General features: G+C 41.8%; 3 protein-coding genes across 5 annotated transcripts in view; 1 reads left to right on the top strand and 2 right to left on the bottom strand.

Moving 5' to 3' along the window:
- Window positions 1–21181, bottom strand: part of LOC5511648 (tetratricopeptide repeat protein 12) — a 59125-nt gene that overhangs the window by 2964 nt on the left and 34980 nt on the right. For both annotated transcript variants that reach the window (XM_048732600.1, XM_048732601.1), the window contains exons 14-17: window positions 1446–1509; window positions 1145–1303; window positions 945–1052; window positions 200–268 (exon numbers count right to left, since the gene is read on the bottom strand). In XM_048732600.1, the coding sequence (XP_048588557.1) occupies window positions 200–268; window positions 945–1052; window positions 1145–1303; window positions 1446–1509 (400 nt within the window). The remainder of the gene's footprint in view (window positions 1–199; window positions 269–944; window positions 1053–1144; window positions 1304–1445; window positions 1510–21181) is intronic.
- LOC125572271 lies at window positions 8525–12802 on the bottom strand. 2 transcript variants are annotated; one of them, XM_048732598.1, is made up of 4 exons: window positions 12703–12802; window positions 10698–12639; window positions 9450–10560; window positions 8525–8747 (listed from the first exon to the last, which is right to left on the bottom strand). In XM_048732598.1, the coding sequence occupies exons 1-3, from the start codon at window positions 12745–12747 to the stop codon at window positions 9503–9505; spliced, it is 3045 nt and encodes a 1014-aa protein (XP_048588555.1). In that variant the 5' UTR covers window positions 12748–12802; the 3' UTR covers window positions 8525–8747; window positions 9450–9502. The 2 variants fall into 2 exon arrangements, with proteins under 2 accessions (XP_048588555.1, XP_048588554.1); XM_048732597.1 differs by having other exon boundaries at window positions 10698–12747.
- Window positions 15316–17163, top strand: LOC5498229 (pinopsin). Its single transcript, XM_001619925.3, has 2 exons — window positions 15316–16196; window positions 16679–17163. Exons 1-2 carry the CDS (start codon window positions 15790–15792, stop codon window positions 16833–16835), a joined length of 564 nt encoding a protein of 187 aa, XP_001619975.3. The 5' UTR covers window positions 15316–15789; the 3' UTR covers window positions 16836–17163.

Genomic DNA, 21181 nt, shown 5'->3' with positions numbered 1-21181 from the left:
CCGCCCTAGTCTGCTTAGCAGCCGCTCTTAGGGTCACGCACGCCTTCCCCACTAGCGACTGATAATCACATTAACTCCGCCCTAGTCTGCTTAGCAGCCGCTCTTAGGGTCACGCACGCCTTCCCCACTAGGGACTGATAATCACATTAACACCGCCCCCGCCCCTGTTTGGACGATACACGTCTTGAAGTGTTCTTACCTCAAGAATATCTTCATCTCGGCAGGGAAGTAACGCAGTGATACTGCGCATTAGCTCATCGACTTTGGTCTGGTAAAATACCACGGGGAAGAGAGAAGGTGTAATGTTTGATGTGTTGTATTACACAGTGGAACCTCCATATAAAGGACACCATCGGGAACACCACAAAAAAAACATACAGTAGAACCTCCATATAACGGACACCCTCGGGAACACCAGATAACAAACATACAGTGTAACCTTCATATAACGGACATCCTAAGGACCACCACATAACAAACGTACAGTGGAACCTCCCTATAACGGACATCCTAAGGAACACCACATAACAAACATACAGTGGAACCTCCGAATAACGGACACCCTCGGGACCACCACATAACAAACATACAGTAGAACCTCCATATAACGGACATCCTCGGGACCACCACATAACAAACATACAGTGGAACCTCCATATAACGGACATCCTCAGGACTACCATATAACAAACATACAGTAAAAACCTCCCTATAACGGACACCCTCGGGACCACCACATAACAAACATACAATGAGACCTCTGTATAACGGACACCCTTGGTACCAAGAAATGCGTCCGCCATGGAGGTTTCCGCTAGATTACCCACGATAATCGGAAACGTTATGATACTTGTAACACAATGCGTGACACGTCATAATTGTTGCGTGACATGTAACGAATGATTTTGAGATATAGGGTATGGTTATGTTAAAACATGACTAACCTGAAGAAGAGCTGGACTGTGCGAGCTAATGTTGGCCAACAGACCAAGGCACGCATGGACGGCCAGGCAGACACTGGCATCGCTTGAAGCTGAAGGACTGTAGCGATCCTGAAAGTAACCACACGGCCGTCAGCACAAGCGTCATCCATCATAAGCATAAGACCTTTACTGCAGAAAGATCATCTCGAAAAGTATCTCACCATAAATCCACAGAGATCTCTCCACCAGCTTTGGTCAACGGCGATCCGCCCACGCGCGTGCGCATCCCTACACACATTACCAACAGCAGATAAACCGGAAGCTACGAGAGACCACGTGGTACTAGTGACTTCCGGCTTTTCTTTGGAGCTGAGACGAGACTGTAAGAAAAATTGTTTCTTTTTTTAATTTTGGCGGGGATCGATCATTCTATTTTAGTACAAGAAATGCTTTGATTTTTTTTAGAAAGTTGATTACGGATGTAAGATTTCAGATTGCTATATTCCCATGATGCTTCCTTACCAGAAGTTCTCTGACAAGAAGGAAAAGCTTCGTTTCTACCAGCTCTTTGCACTTTGTATAAAACCTACAAACAAATAAAGTCTTTACAAGTTGATTTGTGTAATTTTCTAGGAGTCGCTAAAGCTAGGCTCAGGGGACGGCACTCCCTCTTAGTTACAATACACGTTTTGCGTATTACACATAGATTTTTATCCACTTCGCATACAAAATATAGCCATGGGTGTGCATGTTATAAAGTGAATTGGGACCTTACGAAGAGACGACAGCCATACGGTATCAACGGATACCCAAAACGCCCGTTGACGGCTAGAATGGTGTAGCTATGACAACGACGACGTCTTAACACGTGAAAGATACGAAGTCTGTTTGAAAACTCCTGGTATTTCATCGATAGTTATATAACGAGAGCCTATTCAAAGTTCGCCGATCTGTTCGACCCTGGTTAGATCCCATACTTTTTAGGGTAAATTTATAATGCAGCAAATTTGCCTATAATATCATTTTGCTCCTCAGTAACGCTACGTGAGTTACACAACATTAAAAATACCGCTATATCGCGCATGCGCCAACGAGCTCGAAAACATAAAAAATACCGATTTACACAGCGCATGCGCCGTCGCTACCATGAAGTAGAGTTGCATAACACCCACTTCAGTTTTCCACTTGTAATGACCCAGTTCTATGACCCTGTCTCTTAGACACAACGGGAAACTTATGCCATGGCGTTAGGAGCGTTTTCAGCGTATGTAGCTGTCAGTTTCCTGGTGGACTTAGCTGTTAATATCATGGCTTTTATGGTGTTCAAGAGAAATAGTCACTTTCCTTTTTCACCGTATTTCATTAATATTACTGTGTGTAGCTTTGTACTTTTGCTCAATTGTAACCCGATGTCCTTCATTTCGTCTTTGAAAGGTAAATATTTCTACGCATTCTATATAACTATATCCGTGAATTGTGCATAAGGTGCACAAATTCAGCTGAAATAGCCATGAAGGGCTGGTCTATTCTGCTGATAGATACAAATGCATCGATTAGGTTCAGTCTGTAAATCACAGAACGGTCTGTGACGTGTAAGAAAAAAAGGAAAACGCACTTTCATGTTCACAATATTTTTGCTATCCTGAACGCCTTTCGGATTCGAATTATTTGCTGTCTGGAACGCTTTTTTGGATTCGAATTTTTTGCTGTCCTGAATGCCATTCCGTATCGAATATTTTGCTGTCCTGAACGCCTTTCGGATTCAAATTATTTGCTTTCCTGAATGCCTTTCTGATTCGAATATAAAAAAATGGTTAGCTAATGCAAAATCGTTTTCTTTTCTAAAGGCAGTTTGGGGATTATGTAATCGTCTATGCACAGAGTCTCGTGAGGGGCTCGTGTCTAACGTACATTATGTAACAAGGAGAATTGCATAATCGGCTAAATTCAACTTTTGCTAACGTGTAGAAGGCTGAATGCCTTATGGCGGGATTGTGTGGCGTGGTTGGCAGAGAGTTATCATCGTCATCATTTTATTACTATTACTAAATTCTTATTTACAAACGTAAGTCTGACCCGCACAATAGCATAGAGCTATTCGATGGTTCGATGGTCTACTTATTATAATGGTTGATCACTGGGTTCTGGGTCTAATTCTCTGTTCCTCACGTGAGTTGAGCTGGTTTTCGCCTTTTCTCCGAGAGTATCCTCGGCGACCAAGGGCGTCGGGTAGATCGGGCACACTGGGAGCGCGCAAGGAATCAGATCTCTTTTTTTTTCTGGCGCGCCCCTTGTGTGCCCGATCTCCGCGACGCCCTGTGTCGCCGAGGATGCTAAAAAACACGAGGTTCCGCTATAAAAGGAAAACTCCTCCCACCCCGGGCACTATATTGCAATTATAATCAGAACACTGCCACGCTAGCAGTCACAAATTATAAGTTAAATTAAAACTATTTTTGCACAGGTAACAAGACAGTTGTGTGAAGAGATTGATGAATTAGTGATTTGCTGTCCACTCACGTTTTTCGGTGCAAAATTTAAAATTTTGCGCTATTCATAATCTATAAGGCATCTGCATAAAATATTCTCGCGCTGTGACGAAAATGCTGGTATTTTAGAGCGCACACAGCTAGGTATAGCATTATTTTACGGTAGATAGAAACATTTTAGGTGTACAACTCTAGGAATTATATTTGATTTGGGTAAGAATATAAACATTAGAATTTGGCGCTCAGGGCAATTGTCCTGACACGTTGAATCGTTGACGACTGATTGATAAGTGATTGTTCTTGAGCCTGGGGATGGGACGCGGACGTTTGCACTGTAAACTCCACTACGTTCGCTACTGTAGAAATAATATCCTTAGTTTATTTTTATCTGTCTCTGACTATAATGTTTTGTTATTCCATTAATTGATTGCCACGCGCGAAAACATATTTTTCGATCGCGTTGATAAAAGGTCCCTTTTATCTCTGTGTTTCTCGGTTTTCTCACTTTCTCAATAAAACAACTTCAATCTAAATGGTGTCCCGTTGTCAGCCATTAGGAACTTTAAGATGCGACAACGGCGACACGAGCTTTAGAGCTTGGCTGTAAATTACAAATTATGAAAATATTTAGACTTTATTCTCAGCAACAGACAAAATTAATCGAAAACTACATTACTACAACAGCGAACAGGGAAAGGTGAGTTTACAGTCGTTTGACAAAAGGTTGTCGTCAGCCGGCTTTTCGACTACGCGATAAGCCCGCATGTAAGCAAGGGTAAAATCCACTGAAGCGCCTAGCTGCATATATTAGCCACCGCATAACTTCAGACTTGAGCCCTGTGTAAACTGCGCCAGCCCCTGCCAACATTGCTGGCCCAACTATGCTGGCGGAGTGCTGGGCCGGAGTTAGGCCGGTGTGCAAACTGCCCCAACACATGGCCGGCATGTTGGTTATAAGTTTACGCTTGACTGGCGTTTGATGGATGACGGGACCAAAGGCAACCCATACTTCAACCGCTTCCATCCTCACAAGACCAAAAAACTTTTAATTTCACGTCTTGGTTTGGCGGAGAACGGTTGTAAATCTATCAGAGAGAACGCAATTTCACGTACGGATTTTGAATTCCAAAATCTATTCCATTGTTTTCTCCGTCGGCGGTGTCCTTCGTGACCATGTTCGTATTAGTCGATTGGAGGCTGCCTACATTTATGATGTCATCGACTCGACTTCGACTCGGACTTTCTCAATGAACAGTTCATTAAGAGTTTATATATTCTAAATTTTTATATCGTAACAGGAACGTGGGCAGGAGGGAGGCTCGGTTGCTTGGTTACCGGTTATATCAGTGGCGTCGCAGGAACAGCTCTGTTTGTTACCATGGCAACGTTTACATACATGGTCTACGATCACATGACTTCCTTCCAGAAAAAGAAAATCAAGACAGTCCAAGAAAACACGCCAAAAAGATCATCGCAGGTATGCGTTGGGATAAAATTTAGTTGTGCCACTTTTATCGCCAAAACAATGATCTATCTTGCCTTGGCCTCGAATGGTTTGCATAGAAATCTAAATCATCTTTAATATCATTTTCTTCTTCAGGCACCTGGATATACTCCGGGAGTATTCTCTGCTTTCCTTTGATTGGTTGGGGAGATATAACAGTCGGATCAGGCTGTATGCATTGCGCGCCAAACTGGCTGACGGAGGACGGCAGCGGACTAAGCTATCTGGTCTTTGCCTCCTTTGCTTGTTTTATTCTTCCACTCGGGGTAACGATCTTTTGCTATTGCAAGCTACGCCAACAGATCACTGAGAAAGGAGCAAACATTGAAGTCTCGCCTTCTGTAAGATGCAAACTTCAGGTAACATGATGGTAACATGGCTAGCCTGAGGTTAACGAGATGTATAGGGAACGCCCTACATGTTAGCCTCATCTCTGACATGTATTCTTGGAATAGGTGTACAGCGAACTTGTTGTATAGCCTCATCTCTGACATGTATTCTTGGAATAGGTGCACAGTGTACTTTTTGTATAGCCTTATCTCTGACGTGTATTCTTGGAATAGGTGTACAGTGAACTTGTTGTATAGCCTCATCTCTGACGTGTATTCTTGGAATAGGTGTACAGTGAACTTGTTGTATAGCCTCATCTCTGACATGTATTCTTGGAATAGGTGCACAGTGTACTTTTTGTATAGTCTCATCTCTGACATGTATTCTTGGAATAGGTGTACAGTGTACCTGTTGTATAGCCTCATCTCTGACATGTATTCTTGGAATAAGTGTACAGTGTACTTGATGTATAGCCTAGTCTCTGACATGTATTTTTGGAATAGGTGTACAGTGTACTTGTTGTAGTCTCATCTCTGACATGTATTCTTGGAATAGGTGCACAGTGTACTTTTTGTATAGCCTCATCTCTGACATGTATTCTTGGAATAAGTGTACAGTGTACTTGATGTATAGCCTAGTCTCTGACATGTATTCTTGGAATAGGTGCACAGTGTACTTGTTGTATAGCCTTATCTCTGACATGTATTCTTGGAATAGGTGCACAGTGTACTTTTTGTATAGCCTCATCTCCGACATGTATTCTTGGAATAGGTGTACAGTGAACTTATTGTATAGCCTCATCTCTGACATGTAATCTTGTAATAGGTGCACAGTGTACTTGTTGTAGCCTCATTTCTGACATGTATTCTTGGAATAGAGGCACAGTGTACTTGTTGTAGCCTCATTCCTGACATGTATTCTTGGCACAGGTTTACAGAGCGAACAGCAGCATTGTAGTTGCTGCGTTTGTGGTAAATGGGATGATGTGGACGCCCTACATGTTCTATAGCCTGATCTCTAGCGTGCGAGGGGAGGAGGCTCTGTCTGATCAGCATGGCACCTGCTCACATCGCAAAGCTCAGCTCAGTAAGTTTTGTTCGAATCAGCGGTCATGTTGAGCCCACGGTAAGGTGAAGGAAATACTCGAAGAGGCGGTCTTTTTCGAGTCAGCGGTCATGTTGAGCCCACGGTAAGGTGAAGGAAATACTCGAACAGTCTTTTTGAAACATTTTAGCCGCATTTCAACCAATTTATATTTAATAGTAGGCTTATGCGGGGTACATTGAATTGAAACCAGTTCAAGCTAGTAAAGCCAAAGCGTAAGTTGCGAACAGGGTACCCTGGGTACTGGAGGCTCCGAGCTTCGCGGCGACAACGATTTGAGCGAAGTGAGAAGGCCGGGAAGCTCGGAGCCTTCGGTACCCAGGGTACGATGAACAGGGCGACTTCGAGTTGATGAAAAATGGAAGGTAATTCTAATAATTGGTATGCCAGATAAAATTAATAAATATCGGTTTAATTGGTTCTAGGTTTCGCAGAGCTGCCAAAAAGCTGCTAAAATGCACACCTAACCGGATTCATTTAGACAACTCTACTGTTTAAGCGAGCTCTATAGGACATTTCGAGGCGGAAAAATGATTTGAAAAAAGAGAAACGAGCAGTCAATAACCGAATGCAGGTAAAAAGTGTTTGTTTTTATTCTGGTCTAGTGTTTTTTTTTCAGTTAGGAAACCAAGTAACCATATTCAGAAACGACAAAGAAAATTCTCGTTCTGTTCTAATTCGATACCGAAATGGACAATTTCTCTGAGGTTTTTGCAGCGACACATGCCAGGGGTGGAGAACTCGCTCAAGTAGCAATGTTCACAATATTGTACACATTTTCAAGAGGTTATTCACCTAAAAAGACATTTCTAATGCTGGAATTGTCACATGATTCAATATATATTCATTTTCAGCGAAGAAATAGCTATGTATCTAAACTTACCGTGCTACCGTACCGCAAGTTGTACGCTGTTAGTATAGCCCGAGACTTAGGCGATTTCATTTTTCAAAAGTCGGAGAGGAAAAATAAATTAACGCTTCCCGGTATATACTTCATAGGGAACGATAAAAGGGCCTGATACTCGGGCTTCTGTATGTAACACACTGTTGTGTAATATACTGTCATTCTACTCGCGGTTAATATATATCATGAATTATGTGACATTTCTAGCATTGGAAATATCTCTATTGGCTGTCAAACCTTTCATGATCAGCTTTTTATACCTAGTAATCTTTTAAACATCTCCTCGGCCGTTTTAACTTATATTTCTAGTTTCTACTTTCTACTCACCTTGTCTCCTTCGCAGCCCCAAGCGGTCGGAGTCACACAGCGCTCCCTGCCCGTAGGGGCTGCTCAGATTCGAACTACATTCCTTTTACATTGTCTGTACATCAAGATGATGTCAAACGGCTAATCCAATAAAATGTCTCTCCATTGTACAATGAGCCAATAAAAATTCCATTGAACTGTCATTTTGTTTTAGCGCGAAATCATACTCAGCTGAGAAAACCTCAGCTGAGAATTCGACAAATTCAAAACAGTTGAGCGACAGAGTTCCCAAATAATAGATAGCAATGAATATTACTACAAAGAAGATCCAAAACATCGACAACTATTGTTTTATTTGTTGTAAAGAGATAAGGACAAAATCTATATATTCGGGAAATCTTCCCTCAACCTGGGCGAAATAATCCAACTGTGTCTCGAAGTTGACTTTGACAGTTTAGAGAATCTAAAGGACTTGTTTGTTTGTTTGTAAACCATGCTATCGTACTTTGCAAAGCTTCAAAGAGCAAGATATAATCTACAGTCTGTACAAATAGAAATCAAAAGTGCATTCAAAAATGAAAAATCGAGAATCAAGCGTCTGCTTAGCGCCGCAGGAGATGGGAAAACACCAAAAGCTTCGAAAGTGTTGCACTTTTCAGTCGCAACGCCATGTACTACTTGCGCTTCTTTCTCCTATGATGACTTCGAGAATGATTTAGAATGCTGGACACAACAAGAAAGGTTACAGTCCCTCAAAAGGGTTTCTTTCTCCCAATTTACCCGAATCTTGTCAACAAGTGCAACAGTTTGGTCTTGTGTTTCGAGCATTCCCGCATCTCACAGTGGTTACTAGCAATAAACAATCAATTGTCGGTTTTCACGCTTTCTCTTTGAATGTTAATGTCGCTTTACGCGTGAAAAGGAAATGCCCGCTTTGCAACGCAATGAATACACTAGGCACGACTATGGCAGAATATGGGGGGAGACAGACCGATCGAAAGCGAGTTAGCGTGACGTGACGACTAGCGCGTGACGTAGCAACTGTAGTGTAAGCATATGACCTTTAGGCCTCACTCATCTCCCCTACACTCCGCGTGAAGGATCGGACGAGAGTATTGGCTGGTCCACAAACGCACAAGCACACCTTATAGCAAACAAACCCCGCTTGGGGAAGTCGTCAGACAGAACTAACCGCAGACTCTCGGAGATACTCCCCGGTTTATTACAATAATAAAGCAATGATTAAGTTAATACTTGTTTACAGTTGATCGCCAAGCTAACACTGCCTGTACACACAAAGAAACCTGTCAGTAAAAGGGAGGGAGGGTGGGCAAATGTTTCTTTACAGTACCCGTAGCTTATGAAGCGAAAGAGCGAATGACTTTACTTTAGGTGTGGCGCTTTATATAGGTAGATAGCGACCAATAAGAATTAAGAACGTGTATAGTAAGGTATCTCACGTGAAACATATTGAGTAATACCTGTGCTGTCGTAGCATGATACGTGTACTCGTACGATATCATTTACGAGTGACCTTTGAGCCTGGCTCCGGCTCCATTAACTGAAATTACCGTCCCTAGTGGTGACGGTAATTTTGGATTAATGTCGCTTTACGCGTGAAAAGGAAATGCCCGCTTTGCAACGCAATGAATACACTAGGCACGACTATGGCAGAATATGGGGGGAGACAGACCGATCGAAAGCGAGTTAGCGTGACGTGACGACTAGCGCGTGACGTAGCAACTGTAGTGTAAGCATATGACCTTTAGGCCTCACTCATCTCCCCTACACTCCGCGTGAAGGATCGGACGAGAGTATTGGCTGGTCCACAAACGCACAAGCACACCTTATAGCAAACAAACCCCGCTTTGGGAAGTCGTCAGACAGAACTAACCGCCACAAGATGCAGAATGCATCCCCCCAAGCGCAATAACAACAATGCTTAAGTCAGAGTGACAGGCTGGACTATCGCCATTTTTGGTGCAGCAGTTAATAAAATGTTTTGTGGTGTACGTACGTAAAGCTGGTAGCAATCAGAGGACCAACGACCAAGCACTTTGATAAGCCAGTCGGGCAGGCCTGCAGCGGCAGCGCAGCTTGCCGCCCCAATTCTAAATGAGTGCCCCTTTAAACTGCTATGAGGAAGGCCGCAAGCGCGTGCTGCGTCTCTAAGAATGCTAGAGACCAATGACCGAGTTAGGTATTTACCGGAACGAAACCGAAAAAGTGGTCCTGTTGTGTACCCACAGATGCGAACAAACTCTTGCATGGCGGACACGGCGCATAGGTCGCAACCGGAGCGTGCGATTGTCAAAACGGTGCCTTGCCTGAAAGGGTCGGTTTTTGATGCCTTAATGGCGACTTTCATGTAAAGCGGTGCTAAAGGGTTAGGGTGGAAATTTATGTCGACTGGAGATAAGTTATAAACTATGTCAAAGTTGCGTACGCCCGGGCAAGTAAACTCACTACAACGTAAAAAAACAAAAAAGGCAAGTGTGAATGCCGCCCAAATCATATGGAAATCATGTGCGCTTAGCCAGCTAAGCAAAACCGGACGAATGGCTTTTAAGAGCTGTGGAATTACGGGTTGACGAGCTGTTTTGTGCTGAACCTGCACCCGTAAAATGCCCCGCAAAACCTTGTTTAAAATTAGGCGACCCTGTATAGGGTCCTGGAATCCGTTTTCGATGTGCATGTTGCGAACGGCCGCCAAGTATGTGCGAATAGTACCGTGCTTTACTCTACGCGCGAGAAAGGTAACAAAATAGATAAGAGTACTCTCACTAGCTGGGAGAATGTCCCCGTGGCTGTCAAAAAGCCTATTCATGAGGCAGAAGTCAATGAACTGTTTCTCGCCTGCGTGATAAGTGCGCTTGGTGTTGATAGCAAGGGCCTTATCAGCGTAGTGTTTCACCTCGCGCGTTAGAGGGTCATTAGCGAAGGCGGGATGACACAAGGGGTCTGGTCCGCGGCCGGTGCGAGCTCTCTGAATCGTGCCATCTGAAACCGAGAAAGTGCATCAGAAATGCCGTTGGAATTACCTGGTACGAAGCGACAACGTACAACAAAATTGTGAGCCATGGAAATGCCTACTAAGTGACGCATAAGTGACATAATTTTGGGCGCTTTTGAGTGACCTGTGTTGACAATGTGAACGACTGATTGATTGTCACACCAGAACTGAATTCGCTTGCCCGAGAACTCGGAGCGCCATAGGGAGCAGGCTACTACTATAGGAAATAATTCTTGCCATTCGATACTAATGCCTGTCTTTTTGGATATGGCGAGGTGAGGCGGCCATCGGCCTTGGAACCAGCGCCCAGAGAAGTAACCGCCGAAACCGATACTACCGCTAGCGTCGGAATAGAGTTCCATATCCGGGCTGGTACGGATTGCTTCTTCGAGGAAGAAAGCTTTGCCGTTCCAGTTCTCCGTAAACTGCTGCCAAATTGCTAAATCCTGAAAGAAACCGTGGCTCAATTTGACGTGATGAAATCGGTGATTTACCCGACGCGTGAGATCTATGATGCGCTGAAGGAAAGTTCTACCCGGAACAACAACGCGGCAGGCGAATTGCAAAGTGCCGATTAAGGATTGAAGCTCTATGAGGCGAGCGGAACGCTTTCGCTTGAAATCCCGCAAGGATGCTTTAAGACGTTCTAATTTATCGGAAGGTAAGCGCGCCTCCATACGTAGGGTATCGAGCTCGATTCCCATGAATTCAAGTGTTGTACTAGGACCGATTGTTTTGGAAGCCACAACAGGGGCCCCCACTGAGATAAAGAATTTAAGCAGTCTTGTGAAACTCTCTAAACAACCTAGTTTAGATGACTCCGCTACGAAGAAGTCATCCAATATGTGAATAACATTACGAACGTTGTAATTATGTTTAAGAACCCACTCTAGCGCTTCGGAGAGTTGATTAAATAAAAACGGCGCCGAGCGTAAACCAAAAGGCAAATATAAATCCACATAATAACGAGACTCCCAACGGACCCCCAGTAAATTCCAGTCGTTCGGGTGTATTGGAATTAGACGAAACGCCGATTTGAGGTCGGTTTTTGCCATAAAGGCACCTTTGCCGAGTGAGGTGAGAATGCTAATAGCGTCGTCCACTCTAACGTGCTGGAGTGAGTAAGGGTCTTTAGGAATTCCATCGTTAATGCTATCTCCCTCGGGGAAAGATAAATGATAAATAGTGCGCCAGTCGGCCGAATGTTTTTTGGGCACTACCCCAACTGGGTGGCATTGAAAGTTAGGTAATGGGGGCGCGGAGAACGGGCCTGCCATACGACCTAAGTTGACCTCTTTTTCTATGTTTTTTGAAATTATCTCAGGGTGCACCCGAGCTGAAATCAGATTAGGTGAAACACGAGACTTTTGGGTGCCATCAAAACCAATGCGGGCACCGAAACGTAACGAATTAAGTAGGGAAGTCACGAATTCCCGATCTGAATGGGAAGATAGTTCCTGCTCTAGAAGATCTATTTTAATCGGTGTACTTATCGTTGCCTTTCTTTTACTGTGCAGCTGGGCGACCCGGAGCTTGGCTTCTGTTGCCTTGGCGCTGGCCTGCGGAGATTCCGGCGCGACACTGGTGAGCGGGATGGGAGTCGGCGCATTTTTGGCAAACGTGAGGGTAGATGCAGGCTTGACGGGAACAGCCGGTGACTCGGTTGAAGTCGAAGCACACGTTGTTACGAGGAATGCGCGGTGAGCGGTGTGTGGCGAGGCGGTGTTGACCAGAAGGGCAGTCTTCGGAGCGATGGAAGGGGCCCGAGTAATCTTGCCCTCTAGTGCCTCGTCCAATGGGCGATCGAGACCCAAGGGAGACGCCGAGCCAGGAGTGGCTTCGCTTGCGACGACTGGTGGTGATGGAGTGTCCTGTTGTGGTGGTCGCCAACTTGCGAGAGCGTCGGACACAGTTTTCCGTATTACCGACAGCTGGGCTTCAGAAAAACCGGTCGGATCCGTCGGATGACTGGTGGGCGCTTGGCGCCCCCTTTTGTCACTCGGGGCTGAAGGTGAAGCCTCCTCACCGCCTCGAGTGGCTTGCCGGAGGCGATCTATTTGTTGCTGCCGTGTTCCACCAGAGGGCAGGTTGAGGGCTTGTAGTCGCAGGCCAAGCACCTCGGTAGAAAGGCGAGAAAACTCATCTCCTCCAGACAAACGCGAACGTTTAGGCATATTCAAATGTTTCTTTACAGTACCCGTAGCTTATGAAGCGAAAGAGCGAATGACTTTACTTTAGGTGTGGCGCTTTATATAGGTAGATAGCGACCAATAAGAATTAAGAACGTGTATAGTAAGGTATCTCACGTGAAACATATTGAGTAATACCTGTGCTATTGTAGCATGATACGTGTACTTGTACGATATCATTTACGAGTGACCTTTGAGCCTGGCTCCGGCTCCATTAACTGAAATTACCGTCCCTAGTGGTGACGGTAATTTTGGAATAATACACGGATCGTGATTGGTTTGCTTGCCATGGCGCGAACGGTTCTCGAAATATGGTACCCAAAATTTGATTGGCTAAAAGCGGGAACGGAATGTAGTTGGAATCTGAGCAGCCCCTACGGGCGGGAAGCGCTGTGTGACTCCGACCGCTGGGGGCTGCGAAGGAGACTAACAAAAAGTTAGGCTATACATACACCTTTCCTTGCACTTCTACTGACTAAAAAATCAAGGGCTATCTAATAAGTGTACAACTAAGTCTAAGTCTTCAGATCAGGAAATTAAAGAAGACAGCAGTATATAAACTTGTTGTTGTTCGCTACAATCTATTCATGCCCTCAATTTTGTCAATCAGAACCGATGAGATGCTGAGAAATACCGGCGGGGAGACCTATTCGAGCAGAATTCGGTGGAGAATTTGGGAATTCTTCTAGCATCTTCGTAATACAAACGCAAGAATGCCGTCGTACACAAAGACCATTTAAGAGCTAATGAGACATATCAAAACACGACGACGAATTGTTTAAATGCGTCTGAATATTATGTAAGAGTTTAACAGTTATTCTACAATAGTCAGTGCAAATGGCAAATGGCTGTTCTACGACCGAAAGTAACCATGCGTCTCGAAGAATATGGATAAATCGAAACAATTATCCATTAAAGTTTACCAATGCTTGGCTTTGACATTGCTGGACTTTATTTAACACCTTTAATTTTACGAATGATTAGTACCCATAAGCCATTCGCCATTTGCACTGACAACCTTTTGTGAAATAGGTGTATTTTAAGTTTATTTTTTAAGGTGTTGCAGTTTTTTTAATTGTACTGTTGCTGATGTCGTCTGTGGTGGCTGTTTCGTGGATTTCAAAACAGAATACATGGATTGAACAAGAAAATTAAGCTCCTCATTTTCAATTTGGCGATATGTTAATACCTTTATAACTACAAACAACCATTTAACATAAGTTGCACTCTATAATCCATTTGTCGTAGCCAACAATGGTTCATGGGTAACGTGGGCTGAGTCCTGATCTCTCTGAAAATCATATGAATGCTTACATGTACATAAACATGATCCAGCTTTCCAAACCTGGGGAGGTTTTCATTTACGCTTGTTTGCTTTATTGAGCACTGCGGTTTAGGGATCTTGTAAATTCCAAAATCCGAGAAAACTCGGAAAGTGGGATTCAAGGGCCAGCCCCCCCCAAAAAAGATGATCATGCATTTTTTTTTTTAAGGCTGCGAATATCAAATTATATGGTGTCCAGTTATCTAGATGGTGACTTTTCAAAACGAAAATCTGGATAGGGGGGTCACCTCTACCCTGTTTTTTTTTTCTCCCTCACGGTACATGTTGTATCAAGTACAACCTTATTCGGAAGGAGTATACGATGTGTATTTAGGAAAACTGTACCAACAAATTGCAAAAAGTTGTCATTTTAAACTTTCGGATGGGGGCTTTTTCAGCAAGAAAAGAAGTGCACCGATTTGTAACTAAAACGTTACAACGATAATGCAATTAATGATTTTTTATAGGATAATAGGATTAAATAAAAATATTGTAAAAAAGTACGTTGAAGATGAATAATAAAAAAAGGGGAAAAAGTTCAAGGCTATAGAATTTTATAGAGAAATTCATCGATGAGTGAATTCCACGGTAAATTTCACGCAAAAAACGATATCGCACGGGTTGTGTCTATGGTTGTAATTGTTTCGATTTAATGCGTTTGAAGGAGTCAAGTTTTGCTCGGAGGAAACCTATGTTTTCACAAAATACTGCTTTTACCATTATACAAATTCTACAAAAAAAATCTCACTCTATTTTTTCCAATTAGATCGGCGTTAAATCAACTATAAGATTCTATATTTTCTATGTTTTCAAGCAAAATAAGGATTTGAACGTCATAAATCTGAATTACAGTTCCTATTGGCAATAACATAGCAATCCTCAATAATTTGATATAAAATGATAAATTCCTTCCTTTGATATCCTTCGGAAACATACTACCATAAAACGCTAATCAACCTAAACTTATAGCTGTAGCTTTTAATATGTGATTTTCCTCACGGTAAATAAACAACAAGCGACCACTGTTCTTGTCTTATGTTTAAACTATAAACAGCGGTTAGTTGACCGAGAAAGAGGGTGTTATTAAAATCACAATGAGTTTAACCGGCATATTGGCAAAGGAAACTTTATCGAAACAGGAAACGGAGAACTATTCGTGTTTATGGCCCACACACTGATTGGCCAGTTGAAAGGAGTGATGTCACTGCCATACAAAACCGAGAGACCAATTTGAGACTCAAAAACACGGTTTTGCCTCAGTCATGACGGGGTCGGTTTTCGCCGGATTTGTCGCCGTCGTCTTCGTATTTGGAATAGTATCCCAGATCGTCACTATTCTAATTTTCCAACGCAACGAGAATCGCCACTTTAGGTTAGCTCCGTACTTCATCAACACCGCCATCAGCAACTTAATTTTGATTTTGTCAAGTTACCCTTTGGCCTTCGTCGCCTCGCTGTCTCACAACTTACACGAAGGCACATTTATTTGTGACTTCACGGGTTACTTGGTGAGCGTAGGCAGCGCCGGTGCATTTGTAACAATGGCAGTTCTGACATTCGAGATTTATCAACACGTATCATCCGAAGCAAACATTGGTCAAGCGATCGAAGAGGAAAAACAATAGAAAACGTTCAAGATACTGGGAGCGATTTGGATTTATTCCTGCTTGTGCTTGACGCCGCCCTTAGTGGGTTGGAGCTCCATGACATTACAGAGTGACAAGACGAACTGTGCTCCGAATTGGGTGACACAAGACGTTAAAGGGTTAAGCTACCTTGTCTTTCTCACGACCTCGGTGTTCATCATTCCAATGGCAGTGACAGGCGTGTATTTCTACAAACTCTATCGCTACTTCCATAACACTGACATTAACGTCACTTCCAACCCTTCGTTTGCTTACAAGCTCGAGCACTACAAGGTGACTCAGAAGATGGTTTTTGCTGCGATCACCGTCAATGCTATTTGCTGGTCGCCATACGCTATCTACAGCCTTGCTTCTAGCATCAAGGGAGAGGAGCTTTCACAAGGAGCAGGCAGTCTTATTCCTTCGTACTTCGGCAAAGTCAGCGCCATTTTCAATCCGATAGTGTACTGGATTTTCAACACAAGGTAAGCAATAGGGGATCCTTTAATAAACAAATTAAGCGCGTTATTCACGCGTACAGGGTAAAACCAATTTCAAGAAGAATGGCCCAGTGTCTTGAACCTGTAGTCTTTTCATATCCGAAATGAAATGTTTTTCCATTTTTTTACCTCAGAACGTTGAAGGTTGAGGGGGATATTTATTAGTGTCTTCTAGAAAGTCTTATAGATTTTTAGTTAAATACGTGCTATCCACTATCATTAAGTCAGGTCACGTTTTCCAAAGGGTTATTTCTTTGATTTACGAGCTTCCAGTAGACCGTTTGTCTGTTCTCTGTATTTTAGTCCACATGTTCTCGTCGCTTTTTTAAACAAAGTTCAAAAGAAGGAAGGGGGGGGGGGGGGGACGAGAAGTTTACTGAAAAAAAATTCCAGTTTTTTTCTGCCATTGAAAAACGGATAGACATATCACTATAAATCTTGTGAAGACAAGTGTGTTTTTTCTCCAGGTTCCGTATCACATCCTGGAAAATCGCCTGCTGCTGCTTGCATAACAGGATTGCCAATTCGCCAGCTGGAAACGAGGCTAGTCGTACGGCGCATGCGTCAAGACCGGCTCCGACAAGGGAAACGGCGAGAGAAACATCTCCAGTACAACTCGCATAGATTAAAAAAAAAAAAAAAAAAAAGATAAAGATCTCATCAATGAAAAGTATGAAGTTGTGTGTTTTCTTTCGTTGGTTCATAAATGATAAATTGTACATTCTGTAATTTAGGTTTGTAGCTACCGCAGGAAAACATCATAAGAAAAATTCCTCGCCTCTCTTCTATTCTATCATCGTCTTAGTGTTATTGTCATGTTTTTGTCATGTTATTGTTTGATTCGGAACTTTCGTGAACCCACTCAGAGGATCATGCGATATGCTTACAGGTGTTCCATTAAGTATTTGATAGAATAAAAAGCGATATGTACGCAGAAAAAAAAACGTATTAATAAAATTGAATCGAAAGGAAGCTTTTCTTACTATTCCACGTATTAATAAGACCAAACCAATCACTTTCAATTGAGGTTTACTTTTAAATAGAGTAGGCTATTCAAAACCAAAACCTTTAAAAAGTACATTTGAAAATATCTATTTGTTTTTTAGTCTAACGCCACAGGGTGCGATTGCAAAATCCAAATATTATGTAGCTTTGTATAGTTGTTAGAGATGCCATTGTATTGACAAATACAACATATATATATAAAATGATGGTTGAAGGTTTTCATAGAAAGTGCTCAATACTCGAAAGTAGAGCGGTGTATAGTGTTGGTTTGAAAAAATACAAACCTATGTAGTTTGTATTTTTCTCAAACCAACACAACATATATATATATATATATATATATATATATATATATATATATATATATATATATATATATATATATATGCAATTTCCTTATTCTTGTATGTGAAAAATGAAATAAAATATTTGCTGTTTGTTAGTATCTTTAGTTTCTTTATTCAACATTTCCTCCTGATGACGCTCCTACAAACTACCAAAACATTCTAAAACCAAGAAAAAGAATAATAAAAGTAGAAAAAGACTATTCTCCAAAGGAAAGCAAACAACTCTAAATTAAAAAAAATTCGATCAACAAGCAGTCGGCGTTTGCGTCAATTGCATTTTTACCTTAAATCAGAAAAGGAAATTAAAAAAAAAATTTGGGGGGATCCAGAATTCTATTTCTTTTCATAGATAAAATTTCGATTTCACTTGTTATTTTCCAATTTCTTGAATGTCTGTGAGTAGGTGTTTGCGTCAATCGCATTTATGAGAAGTATATTTTATTATTAAGTTTGGAAAAAGAGTCTATCAAGTTAGTCTATTTCGCACTTTGTAATTTTGCTTTCATAAATACCTGCTTAGTTTAGGAAAAGCACAAAAAAGAAAAGGTTTCCCACTCGCGTTGACATAAAAAGGTTTCATTAGTGCATTGATATATTTATTTCTTAATCGCTATAAAATTTAGAAAGAAATAGACCGAAGTGTGTGTGTGGGGGGGGGGGGGGGGGGGAGAGGGAGGGGGGTATTTCCTAATATGCAATATGCGGGGAATAGGGTAATAACATAATAAAAAAAAATATCTCATACTTAATGCACTAATTCTATACATTTCGTTAAAAGCTCTGGACCAGCGCCGGGAAATGCAATAAAGGTACTTGCGCTAAAGATCACTTTCTGGGTGGCAAACCCGCGCGCGCTCAGCCTTTTGGCGGCAAAATAACAACAACAGAAAGCAACTTATTTACTGCTAACGAATAAAGCCAAAACTATTTTTTTCGGGAAAGTGCTTATTTTCATTTAAAGGGCGCAGTCTTTCTTTGTTTATTTTAGCTTGAGTTTGACCCTATAAAGGCCACGTGATCCCTTAGCGCAAGTCGCCAATAGGGTGTGACGGGCGCAGTCATTTCTCTATTTTGGCGCGAGTTTGGAACCTTAAAGGCCACGCGAAACCTTAGCGCAGGTCCCCAATTGTATAAAGTATTTATAATCAAAGCAGCGCAATGGTGGAATCGTGAACATACAATTTGATAACTTCATACCATGTGACATTATCGATCTACATTTCTTTTTTTGCAATGTTTTTACAATATGTTTTTTTTATTCTGCAAATGTCTTCCATTTCGTGGCTAATCGTTTCTGCAACGGTGGTTCCAGTATCTTTTGCTTCCTTGGGTTACTTAAACGGTTGTTAATCTTTTCGTCAGTGTTCTCATGGATTTCCACAGTTTCTGTATCTCCAACGGTGGTTTCAGTGTCTGTTTTGGTAGAGTTTGCTTCCTTGACCTAGCCTCTAGTGTACGTTTGTTAATGTTTTCGTCATTGTTCACTTGGATTTCCATCGTTTCTGAATCTTTTGCTTTCTCGGGTTTACTAAGACGTTTGATGTATTAACAACAAATATGTCTACTAGGGATTCTACGTGGAGCAAATGGTTTCGCAACGTCGCATCACAAATCTGGGGCAAACGTGTGGTAGCGCGACCTACTAATCAGACCACGTTTTCTAGTGACGTCTGTATATTGATCGTCGAAGACCCCCAATTCCCACACAGGGTAATCTGGCTCTTGGAAAGTTTGTAAGGCAAAACCATTAAAACTGCGATCGGATTTCGCTATTTTGTTTTGCACAGCGTACGGCGTATTGTGAGTTCTAAGACCATTCTCGAGGGGAAACAAAGGGCGTCGTGGGTGTATAGGATAAATCAATAATATCGACTTTCCGAACGTATACTCGGAAAACTTCGCGAAGGACAACAACAAGAATAACAACCAATCACATTCCCCCAAATATATATTTAAATTAAAAGGGTACTGCCTGCCTAAAAAAGTAAACATTACGCCTGATATAGTATTTCAGCGAAATATCTATTGCGCATCCTCAGAAACGTCCCGTCTGTATTTTTGGAGTTTTTGCTGTGAATGACTAAAAACGAAACGTAGCGTTTTCGTTTAGAAACGGCGCGTCCACACGAAAACGCAGAAACGAAACGAATATGATAACAAGCATTACAGCGCATGCGTACTCGCGCGCCAAGTGGACTGGAACTGAGTCATCACGTCATCGTTTTCAAAAGGTTCCGTTTTCGTCCGTCCACATAGCACCGAAAGGGTATCGTTTTCAAATGTTCCACTCTAGAGAGCGTGCTGCGGTGCAAAACATATCAAAATGTCTAGTTTGGCACCAAAAACTGCCAAAGTAGAAATCTTTCCGATACACGAAAAATATGGCATGACCGGTCTCTAGTCGTCCTCTCTACTCTCTTATCTGGGTGGTATAACCCAGGCAGGGGGTCATATGCTACAACCTTCTTTATTGGCTTTTTATACTCTAATAAAAAAGTGAAAAATAGCTCGAATTCAAATAATTTGAACATATTGTATGATCTCATTCCCCAATGTGCATGATATATATAACAATTATACCCTTTACATTGAGGTGGATAGTGACGAAATATCTACCGAGAGCCGAAGGTCTTCCACCTCCTAGGAGGTGTATATTGCATTTTATTATCCCGAGTTTCTCAACCAATCAAATCGCTTGTTCTTGCGAGGTTCCCGATTTTTATATACTAAAAGCAAATATAGCACCTTATTTTTTTCTTATTTGATAAACTGTTAGACTGTAATGCAATTTTTGTAAATAACAATGTAATAAAAATTTTTTTAACCATAATCAAATATGAACACCTTATCTATGTGTGTACATTTCATTTTGACTAATGCAGAACGGACGGTATCTCACGTTTAAACTACAAAAACAAGATTCCATCCGTAACTTGTGCTATATCTTAAACATTTTCTCATTAAAAAATTTGCCTACGGCCTGCAGCAAAGACATATAAGCGTCCGCGATTCTGAACGCAATTTCCCTTACTGCCCGACCTTTCTTCTTTTTAGAAATGAAAACCTAAATTGCTCCATCTTTGAAGCAATTCTCTACTGATAAATTGGATTTATGAGAAAGCAGAAACAATTGATAAGATTTCTGTTAAATTTAAGCTGCAGGAAAAGTCCTATGGCTGATGTTTTTAATTAAAATGCTACAACGAAACTCTTTTTTTTTTTTTAATTTTGAGCTCATTATTCTCTTTAAAGAGATTAGAGGAGAAGCGAGCACATTTCCGCGCTGATTGTGTTCTGTTCGGTTAAATGGGTTCTTCTGTTTAACCCGGAGATTCATAGAAACTCTTTGCATAAAATAAAGCATAAAAAAAAATAAAAGGACACCGTAGAATAAAATCTGCGAATAAAATATCAGACGAAAGTTGAGTAGAAAAGGCATGTAAATTTTGTATGAATGAGCATTTCACTAGCATCTTACTTTTTTATTGTATTATGTGTGGCTGCAATCTGAAGTATTTATTAGTTTCCCGAGGCTCTAATGACAGCCATAAAGAGTCAAGAAAATAATTGTTATAAAGCAATGAAAAAAACTGTAAGCCCAGTCATCAAAGAAAATGA

The sequence above is a fragment of the Nematostella vectensis genome, chromosome 9, assembly GCF_932526225.1.
Source record: "Nematostella vectensis chromosome 9, jaNemVect1.1, whole genome shotgun sequence".
NCBI lineage: Eukaryota > Metazoa > Cnidaria > Anthozoa > Actiniaria > Edwardsiidae > Nematostella > Nematostella vectensis.
This window is presented reverse-complemented; position numbering and strand designations above follow the sequence as displayed.